Raw genomic sequence first — 11,026 nt, forward strand, 5'->3', positions numbered from 1 at the left:
AGACGTGTACGTGCAAATTTTGGGAGGCACTCGTTAGATGTGGGGAAGCTCGTATTTGCATTGAAGTGAAAGTAGAGTGGACGGTAAGAGTCCCGCGGAAAATGCTCAGGGGTCTGTTCTATCGTCATGATCTCCTCATCTCGAATGCGATCTACCAAAATAGTGTATATGTTTCTGTGGGCAATGGAGGCGACTCGACCTCGTCTTCAAAATAAGACCAACGCAAATGAATCCTACAAATATTGTAATAATAGGCCTCCGACCATGGTGCGAAGACGGTAATAATAAGTGATGTTTGTTACATGCTCGCAAAAAAAAAAAAAAAAAAGTCCTCCATGTATGCGGCACAGAGGGATTCATAAAACTGATGAAATTTTGGTGTAATAGATGGGGATGGTTGAATTTTGAGTTGTCCGAAACAGATATAGGTTTTGTATGAGTATATTTATATCTATATCTATTTTTATCTAATAAATACGGATACAAGCATGGATATTAATTACATATAACAGTTATGTTAATATTTATTTCAAAACAAGCGAGAATACAAATTCGATATTAAAAGTGTCGATACAAATGCAGATGCAAATTGGACAGTTGAAACGTTATGGACCAGCAAATCAGACATTCACTGTATGAAATGTAAATTTAAATAAAAATATATTAATGTTTTTAGTTATTTTATTTGCAATTTATAAGAGGTATGTGAGACTAAACAGGATTTCGAATGGAATGTAATATTCAAATATAAATTGGATATGTATTTATCCATATATATATATATATATATATCTTATTTTTTGTTACAAGCACAAATATGGGTATTAACTTGGATCCTAAATCATCTCTGAATGTATTTAGAAACAAAGATAAATCTGGATAGATGAAGTCGATCCATTTTGACCTCTAGCCCCAAAGCATTTTCCTTTGTATCCTGTAATGTTCAACGAAACTTATGCAAGAATAAACCTTTAACAATTATTGCTGGATCTTCTTTTTTGCTCTTGAGATAAGATTATATCATGCAACTTATATGTTGTGTTTGTCTTACAGAAGATGATGATCCTCTTTCTTGTAATTGCTCTCACAACCTGCACTTCATGGACTAAAACATTGATGCTGTCATTACCATCACCAGCGCTAATAGATCACCTGACACTATGGATGAATAGATCTTGCGACGTTCTTGTAACTTGAGATTACTTCAACCAGTCATCATGAAAATTGGAATGTCTACCCTCTATTTATGTTTAAAGTCAACAGCCTTTTTTTTTAAAAAAAAAAGTTTTAAAAAGGATACGGTGGCAATCTATCTTTCATGTTTTTACTGAAACCTGTCACCAACGCACGCACTAATAAGAGGAGTTACAACCACCGGGCCAGGTCTCCTGTCCTTGCTCCTTGATTTCTAGTCATTAACTTCAGACATTAAACCATTCTTCAGCCTCTTTAACTTATGCATTAAGAAATTCAAATGACATTTCTTTTTATGGAAGATGTCACTTTAAATTGCAGGCTATTGTTTTAGATGCATGCCGTTATGTTATTCATCGGACAAGATCACTAGTATGCGTGTACTTTGCATAATCTAAGTAGTCTTATTCTCTAGCAACATGGTCAGATTATTAGTTGAAAAATTTAGTGGCACTATTGTGTGTGTGCATGTGTGTGTGTGTGTGTGTGTGTGTGTGTTCATTAATATTTCACTGAATCCCTAGCATTTTTATTTTTGCACGGGATGAAACCCTTGGTTGATTGGTTCTGGATAATTTTGCATTTGTGCAAATTATCAACCTTTTTGCCTAAGCGTCAGACCCATGTAGAAGAGACTCATATCAGCTTGTCAATGTTGTAATCAAGTGCACATCTTCAAGAATTATGACGAGAAAACTTTAAGAAAGCCTAATTGCTTTCATAAAGAATATGCAAGTAGTTATTTGGCCAGACTTGGATCTTCACTCAGCTCCATCATTAGAATAAATGTGCATTGCAAAACAGTGGGTTATGTCCTGGGTGTGAAGTATATATATTAGTTTTTAATCGTGTAAATGTTCTGTCTTTGTATCGGACATAATGCAACGTTTTGTGTGCTACCATCACGAAAGCACAGAAAAGAAACATTTAATCGCTCTTGCGTCTCTTTCGTCCCTATGCATGAGCCAAGTCCATGACATAGAATTCGTAGAAGCAACGACATCTTTCGATTTAGTCTTCACCTTGTGCTGTTAATATAGCTTAAATTCTGGATTCCGCTCTATATATGCTGGTGTCGCCCATCTTTTTTTCTTTTTTTTCTTTTTTTTTTTGCTTTTCAAAAATGGCAATACCAACTACTTTTATGGAGATGCCATATACTATGTTGCATGATAATTCTTAGTTCACAGAAGAGAATAGCGGACGAGATGGTGCACATGAAGTAAACTAGAATCTTGTATTATAATTTTCTAGTGCAAGATTGTTTATCTGATACTCCTTCCTCTAAGGATGAAAGAAAACATAAATAGGAGGACGTAAAAAATAAAGAATATGAGTGCCACGTGCCCTGCATTCGATCCTCTATTCCCATGCCTAGACGAGTTGCAGAGAGCCGCAACCCCATATATATATATATATACATATAGAAAGCAACCACGACGTGCAAGTGTGTGCGTGTGAGAGAGAGAGAGAGAGACGAAACACCACCTTAGTCGGATGCACATCTCTCCCTTCTATTATTTATTATCATCAAAGCCATATCATATTATCACTGCCAAACCCTTATAAAATACTACATATTATATGATTGCTACTTGCTCGACGCTTCACGCTATCACTTTATTATTCGCGAATTCCTTAATTCCCACACAAAACAAAATCGAAAGTCTTATCAATCACACATTACATTATCACAACCCAGTTATAGATCATGCAGTAATCCTCACTCGACCTGCACTATATATCCTTTTACTCCCAAGAGACTACCTACCCTTATCTTCATCATTTTTATTCAATTATCCAAGCATCCCCACCTACAAATATATCATCACCACCGGCATCATTTCCACCCTTTGACCAACTATTAAACCCCACCACCTTTTCCTCCTTTTTCTCTTTTTAAATTCAAAGGGAAAATGTTGCATAGTATTATCTATCATATTTTAATGTTAATCATTGATCCGGAGTAGTAGTCATCCATGCAGAGCCAATCATAAAACGACAAACTTCGATTAAAAATTAAACGCAAAGGTAGGCTTAACTAAAGATGAAAAAATAAAAAAGTTGACACAGAGAGAAAGTAAAAAGAAAAGAAAGCTGATGGAGAAAAAGGGTAGAAGAAGGGAGCTGTGGGGCGGTGGGACGCCTTCCTCCAAGTCCAAGCAAATACGGCCGTCAAAGCGTCGACGTCCTCCTTTCTCTATCTCTTTCTTTCCGGCCCCCACATGCATAGACCCAAAAAGCCTTCTCCTTTTCTCCCCCAGACTTCTGAGGAGCTTAGCTTAGTTAGGGTTTGGAGACGGAGGCGGCGTCCTTGACGGAGGTCCGGGAGACGTCGGTGTCGGCGCCGTTAGCCATGGCGGACTGCACCGTCAGGACGGACATGCTCGGCGAGGAGGGGGCGTCGCCTCCTCCGCCGGCGCCCGAGGCAGCTGCCGGGTTGTTGTGATTGGAAGGTGGTGGGGCCGGGATGAGGCCGGGGTTGAGGTGGTGGACCCCTCCGCCGTTTCCGGCGGCCGCGCGGGGGTGGCAGGTGGCGGAGGAGATGGCGGAGGCCAGGGAGATAGGCATGAGGCAGAGGCCCTTCCCCTGGAGGTACTGCATCGCCGACCCCATATCCTCCTCCATTAGCTTTGCCACCTGGTGCTCCGTTACCGTTAGGGTGTCGTTACCCGCCGCGCCGTTACTCCCGCTCCGCCCGCTCTGCCCCTGCATCCCACCACCGCCTTTGTCTTTTTAATCCGAAACCATATCACGAAGGAAGAAAAAAAAAAGGAAACAAAGGGTATTCCGGGCATTTCATAGGGCGGCACGCGTGCCGCTGTTGCTGCTGTCTTGCTCAATCGCTATCAGCCCGTATAAGATATTCCAGCGTATAAACAACTCCTTACCTTTTCCGGATTAGCGGAAAGCGGAGGATTAAGTTATACGCCAATCCGTGGTCGGATTATGCTATACCAATCAATACCAAGACAGAAAGGGAGAGGGGACGAAAGATAGCTACCTCCGAGGACATATCGGACACAAGTGGGGCGACCGCCGCTGCTCCGCCTAACCTACTCATGCTCAGCACCTGATTTGGATACGGTGTACCAACAACAGAGAGAGAGAGAGAGAGAGAGAGAGAGGATATCGATTAGTTGCAAGTCTAATGGTTAAATATAATTGAAATAAATAATTAACTTGCATGGAACACGAGAAAGATTCGATATGGGTTGTTAATTATTTATTTAATAACAGAGTAAGGAGAGACGAGAGAAAAGAAAGTAGGAGAGAATTTGTTGGGAGGAGAGAAGTTGCCTTGACTTGCAGCTGGAGGAATTTTACGTAGTCGATGATCTCATCCAGCATCGACGCCTTGTCCGACTGTCATTCCATTAACTCATTTTAATAACAATTATCGGTAAAATAAAGCTAAATTAACATAATGGAAAATGACAAAATATCCTTGTTCCGAGACTATTGGCTTGGAATTGCGGTCCATTATGCCGGTGGCGTGATGAATGCTCCTCCAACAACGAACGGTGATGCGCTTGGTTTCCATGCGTGGGGAACCAACACGGCGTCCGAGCAGGGATGTCGCCGGAGAGCCGCCGGCACACCATAAGATATATTCAGTTGTAATTATAATCGAAAAACTAAGGGTCGGTTCCCTTTTTTTCAACGAGTATCCGACAAGTGGACACACGGTTTCCCAGTTGCCCCAGCTCCCCAGAAACCCAGGCTCTATGGCAATCGGAATTGATGTAAAAGTCCCTTCAAATTTATCCTATTTGGAAGTTCATTGATATTTATCATAACCACAGAGATTTTTTTTTGGTAGAACAAAACGACAGAGATTGCTGCACTATGGTTACAATTAAACAACTTCTTCTTTCGACTTAAACTGCTAGATAGATCAACAGACCTCATTCTTCATGCCTTTCTTCACTAGCTTTTGACCAGCTTGAATTTGTTCAAATATAATAACCACAGCCATTAGCACTAAGGCTTAAACCAAAACTACCTGAGATGATTTAACGAGTCCTCGTTCACCAATGGTATCTAATAAGGATTACATCTGATGTTGCTGCAAATTTAAGTGCAAATCAACTATTGCCTTTCTTTTTTCCTTCACAATTTTTACTGGAGGAGCATAAAGGATGATTATTTTGCAACTTAAAAGGCAATTATGACTAATCCGACAGTTGTTGATGCCAGGACTTTTCGGTCAAGCAGTACAATTTATTTGTGAATATGGATCTCTATTAAAAAAAATATGAGAGTGAGGAAGAAGACAGGAAGACCTTAATGGCGTTTGGCACCAACTCCTGGAGAGCTTTCATCCTGTCCGCGATTCTCTCCCTGCGAAGCTGTCCCCGGAAAGGAACAAAATAGAAAGCCAACAAGTGAATCAAATGCATGCCTACAGACGGAACAGAAGGAAAATCCAAAGCAGTAACTGCCACTTAGCATTTAATGCTCCGGCCTAGGTTTCTGGTCGGTTTAATGCACCCATTTTTATGGCGCAATTATTAACATTTTGAGAATAAAATAAATGTGTAAACTTTTCTTCATGGCTTATTGGCTTACTCGTTCGGCGATGCTGTGGGGATCCGTGGCCTGGCCTCTTCTCGCCCGCACCCGCTGCCTCGGCGGAGCCGTACCGCCACCGGCGGCCGCCGCCTGCCCCACCCCGGGCGACGGCGCGCCTCCGAAGTTCTGGGCCGGCATCGACGGGCCCTGTACTTCTTCGAATTTAATAATTAATACCAAAATGCTTGTAAAAAGAATTTTCTTTTAGAAGAAGAAAGGGGGAAAAATTGGGGTTTTGGGAACCTGGGGATGGTGGAAATGCTGTTGGGTGGCCGTTTGAGATGCTCCCTGAAGCGATCCGCCGAATCCATTGTACAGGCCTTCCCCTCCCTGCCCCAAAAAAAATTAAATTTTGAGCCCCAAAAAGTTATTTTTCTGAGGAAAAGGAAGGCGAAGAATTGAAGAGGACTGGAATAAAGAAGCGTACGGTGGGATTGGATCCGAAGGACGGGTCGAGTTCGTCTCGAGATCTGTCCACGAGAAGGCGGGAATCGGCCGAGCCGCCGCTCCCTAGGGACAGCGGCAGCGGGAGGAGCCCGGAATCCCCACCGCTGGCGGCCACCGGAGATCTCCCTATGCCCTGTAGCAGCATCTGCTGCTGCTGCTGCTGCTGGTGCTGGTGGTTGAGCTGGAGCAGCATCGGCTTGCCCGCCGGCGAGCTCCCGCCGCTGATCTGGTGCTGCCGGAGCCGGGAAGCGAGCAGCACGGACTCGTCGTAGGGCGCGTACTGGAGCCCCTCTGCAGCGACGGCGGACTCCTCCGGCGACTTCCCGGCGAGGCCATTCGGATTGGAAGAAGAAGTCAGGTCCCAGGGGACCTTGGGGTTGCCGAGGTCAGGCCAGGAGGAGGGGAGGCTGGAGAGCATCTGCTCGAAGAAGTCGTCGTGGCCGCCGGCCTCACCGCCTCCTGTGGAGTGGTCGAAGTGGGCGGCCGGGACCTGCATGCCGGGGTTCTGGATCTGCTGCTGCCGGTGGCCGTTGTGGAGCTCCTGGAGGGCGATCTGGGCCGCGGCCGCCGCAGCGCCGGCGGACGATGGTATTCCATTCAACGAAGACGCCATCCCTTGCATTTCCCTGCTGCTCTGCTGCATGGCCGCCTTCTTCTTCCCGTAACCAGGGTTAGGGTTCGAACTGGGGATTCCAGGGAACAAGGTGAGATAAGAAAGCAGTGGTGGGATTTGGGAGCTGAGAGCCCTGGAAGAAGACGGGCATTTCGAAATCTTGATGCTATTTATAAGTGCATTAATGACGATTAATTAATCACCATAATTTCTGGATTAATTTGGGTAGAATTTTTTAAACGGGAACAGTGGTTGGGATGCGGGAATTGACCATGGTTAGTTTAAAGAGGAGGGGCGGGCACGGATACGTCCCTATCCGGAATGTGGGGGCCAGCAACCGTGGGGGACAGATCACATCCGTCGGATCATGAGATCGTTGAGTCGGATGAAAGCTGCTTTTATGGTGGTTCCAAGTAATAATTCGGTGGTTTGACCCGAGAGATTACACGGAAGAGTGGAAGGGGGGTCAGAGTCAGAGCTTTAGGTAACACGTGCGGAGTGATGAGAGGATAAGGCCTGCACGCGCGTACGTGTCCGATCCGGTGCAGCGCTGCTGCTTGATTTGATGTAACCCAACCGGCGGGCCATGTTACTTCATCCGGTTTAGGCTAATTAGATTGCAGTACATGCTGCATGCTATGTATGTGATTTTTATCCTTCATGTTTCCAGCACTTGCATGCATATATGCTCATGCATGTCGAGCATGCGGCTATCATTAGAACACGAGCAATGTCTCTCATATTGAAGGTGGTATATATTTTTGTCATCTTTCAATCTAATCGAGATTGAAAGATGAAGGTCTTTATTATTAGTTTTAGATTGAATGATGAAGATCTCATATCGATGATCCGAGCTGCTAGGTTTGATTTACTACTTCTAATATATTTATATAATAAAAAATTATATGATTTGAAATTATTAATCTATACATCAAGTTCAAAATATTGAACTTAATAAATAATATAAAATTATATTTATCTTTTTGGATTCTTTGATACATGAGTTAGGAGTTTTCAAATCATATAAATTTTGGTATCTAAATAATTTAGAGCTAGTATGTCACATTTAACGGTTTTCATTTATCAATATAGGACTTCTATTGTGTGTTGTAAATTTGACTCAATCTGTCTGAATGGAGATCCACTCAAGTGAAGTCAAATCCAGCTCGACTTTCGTTTGATTGTGTGTTGCAAAATAGTTTAGTTCAAACATTTGTAATTGGACACACATCACAAACTGCAAGTCAAATTTGGCGTCTATATCTTTTTGTATAACAATTAAATTGTGTAGTAATAAACTAATAATAAAAAGGAACCTATAAAGCTTAATAGCCCAAGAATTTGCTTGATTCCATGACATGAAGATAAACAAAGGGGCGTACCGTCACCTAAGTCAAAAAAGAGGGATATCGAATCCCTTCTAATAATCCCCCTCAACTCTGTATGCTCGCCCTCATCTAGATTAAGATTTTTTATAACAAGATACCTACTCACTCAGATTGACGTGTGGATCACACCTATGTAGTCATCAAATGCCCTTGAGAGAGTGTGTTTGTGTGCTTCAAAAACTAGGCATGTCAACTAATACTCTTAATTGATATGTTGGCTAATTTGGGCTCAAAATATTGATCAGACTCTCGCCTTTTTTAGATTGTACTCAGTTGAAAAAAACCACTTTAGTTTGGAGCAAAATCCAACAATTTTCATAAATCACACCATTTTTTTTGGTGAAAAAAGAAATAGCCAATCAATTTAGAATAAATATATTCGTGAGCATCAGAAAATTTTAAAAAAAAAGACAACTCAGAATGAATATATGTCAGCCATTCACAACATAAACCCTATGTATCTAGTAATATATAATGCCATTCAGTCTGCTATATTGTTAGCTTTTTTTGATATACATATTTTACTTCAAAAATTTGAAGAGCCACTACCAATGTCCAACGGTCTTTAATCAGCACAGATACATGAAAATAAATCTATTGGATTGCTCCATGCCCCAAAATATTATTTATCATCCAAGCGAGCTAAAGCTAGTTTTTTTATTCTTGTTATTTGATGGTTTAATATAACACATCAAACATATCCAGCTCTAGGTTTTGCAAATTTGATGATTACATAAGCGTTGCCATTCTAAGGATCTTATAGTAAAATATGCTCCTCTTTTACTCGCCTTTGTCATATGGTCGTGGTGGTTTCAGAGCATGGACACGTTGTGTGAGGATAAACTTTAAAGATTTAGATAGCTTTCGGAAAAGAAATGCTATATACTGAGGCCAAAGTATGTTTATTAAACAAGCCTTCAATTCCCGGGAACAGGTCAGCTTTATATTATCATCAGTGAAAAGACAAAAAGTGGGTTCCCGTTGGCGTTATCTTGCAACGCATCGTGGATGGAATGCGAAATACCTAAAGAAATCAAGCACAAAACCTTGTAAGAGAGTGGTGGTGAACGAGAACGGCATCAGCATGAATGGCTGGTGGTGGAGCCGAACAGAAAAAAAAAAAAAAAAAAAAAAAATCACGTTAGAGCCTTGTAACAATATTTGCGAGCCAGATACACCATGCCAGTCTGAGTTCGATTGCCAGATACACCATTATGGTGCAGCATATAGGTAAGAATGAAAGTGAATCAGATAATATCAGTCCGAATTCATTTTCGTATTCAAAACTATTCAGAGGTGACTAAAAATTTAATTATTCAACTAATATCCGTATCCATATTTATATCCGTAAAAATAAAATGGATATAAATATGGATATGGATAGATAAGTATCCGAATATTCGATTCTATTTGTGACCTTATTTAATTTTATATAGCATTCACAAACTTTTAATAAAAATAAATGACTAAATTAATATGCTATTAATTTACTTCATAATATTTTTGATTTTGTAGTTTTATTATCCGATTTATATCTGTATTTATATTTCTATCCGTTTAAAACAAATATTGATATAATTTTTGCATTCGATTAATATCCATATCTGTATGTGTATTCTTTAAGCAAAATAAATATGGAAATGGATATGCTAGCATCCGATCTGATTTCATTCCTACACGTATGTCCTTGATCTTGTTATTTCTTTTATGTTGCATGTACTATTAGATGAAAATGTTCATTATCACCTGCATACAATGTTGTGTAGATTAAATTATTTTTTTCCAAGGTTTTGAGCACAAGATTGGAAACAACAAAATTAAGATCTCAGATAAAATGAAAAAAAAAAAAGAAAATAATAGTTCGAACGAAATGGACTAGATCCACATGTCGAACAAACGAGTAAGACCTTCCAATTAGAATACAGAATATTAAAAACTAAAAATAGCTGTCATATCCAAATAGAACACCTTGTGCCATAACAAGTACTAGAATATCACATATATAAACTCTTTTAAAGACTTTCCATTCACTAATGGCTAGAGATAAAGATTAAATTTGAGATCTGAAAATTATAGCCCTAAAAGAATAATGAAAACACTAGTGCATTCCACCTCTCTCAGTCAAAACGTAGAAATTGAATGGCCCTTCATATAACATTCCAACTAGAAAATCATGGTAAAGAAGGCTAGTTAACCTCAATAGATAATGTTTCATCACTGGACCAAACAAAGATAAATCTTTGACATTGTGCAAGAAAGATAGGGTAAATGTAAATATTCTAGATGCATTTGATATTTCATGGGAAGCTGGGTGTTGCATGGATTGTTGGGTTTTTTTTGTCTTTTTATTTTTTTTCCCTTTTCATCTTCTCTCTTCCTCTTTGCTTTTTTATGTTTTTTCTTCTCCATTTTTTGCACTCATTTCATTTCTAATAAAATATGTTGTAATCACTTTCGCTCTTTTGCAATATATATATATATATATATATATATATATATATATATATATATAGACACACACACACACACACATCTCTTTTGAGCTTAAATATAGAAGAAAGGAATTCCATCATCAAGCTTAATGGGCGAAGATATCAGCTACAATTAGCAGAGCTGTTCAAACATCCCCTTCGAGACCAGGCAAAAACTTTATCAGCTTATAGGTTTAGCTTGTATAAATAAGTATTAAGGGACCCCAGTGCTTTTTGGGTGGGGCTATATGTTCTATACTCTATTTCGATAAAAATATATATATGTAGTTAAAAAATAATTTTTGAAAAATACATAATTGGTGTGTAATTAGCTTCAC

The 11,026-nt window shown here is 40.1% G+C and overlaps 1 protein-coding gene across 2 annotated transcripts; it reads right to left on the reverse strand.

Annotated features, from left to right (window-relative positions):
• Positions 1-3,188: 3,188 nt before the first annotated feature.
• LOC103710419 (bHLH transcription factor RHL1-like) lies at positions 3,189-6,986 on the reverse strand. Of its 2 annotated transcripts, XM_008796121.6 has the most exons (7): positions 6,197-6,985; positions 6,013-6,099; positions 5,767-5,916; positions 5,481-5,546; positions 4,495-4,560; positions 4,199-4,267; positions 3,189-3,903 (listed from the first exon to the last, which is right to left on the reverse strand). In XM_008796121.6, the coding sequence occupies exons 1-7, from the start codon at positions 6,857-6,859 to the stop codon at positions 3,481-3,483; spliced, it is 1,524 nt and encodes a 507-aa protein (XP_008794343.1). In that variant the 5' UTR covers positions 6,860-6,985; the 3' UTR covers positions 3,189-3,480. The 2 variants fall into 2 exon arrangements, with proteins under 2 accessions (XP_008794343.1, XP_088563800.1); XM_088707674.2 differs by lacking the exon at positions 4,495-4,560 and having other exon boundaries at positions 6,197-6,986.
• Positions 6,987-11,026: the final 4,040 nt, after the last annotated feature.

The sequence above is a fragment of the Phoenix dactylifera genome, chromosome 11 (genome assembly GCF_051530095.1).
Source record: "Phoenix dactylifera cultivar Ajwa chromosome 11, Ajwa_hap1_PhDact_Kaust_v1.1, whole genome shotgun sequence".
In the NCBI taxonomy this organism is placed as follows: domain Eukaryota; kingdom Viridiplantae; phylum Streptophyta; class Magnoliopsida; order Arecales; family Arecaceae; genus Phoenix; species Phoenix dactylifera.

Bases quoted from the DNA above. Each gene is read 5' to 3' on its own strand.
- LOC103710419 (XM_008796121.6), bottom strand. From the start codon at position 6,859: ATGCAGCAGAGCAGCAGGGAAATGCAAGGGATGGCGTCTTCGTTGAAT. The intron at 4,268-4,494 runs GCAACTTCTCTC...TATCCAAATCAG, and splicing joins TCCTCCAGCTGCAAGTCAAG to GTGCTGAGCATGAGTAGGTT. The intron at 3,904-4,198 runs GTAGCTATCTTT...GGTGGGATGCAG, and splicing joins TGTCCGATATGTCCTCGGAG to GGGCAGAGCGGGCGGAGCGG.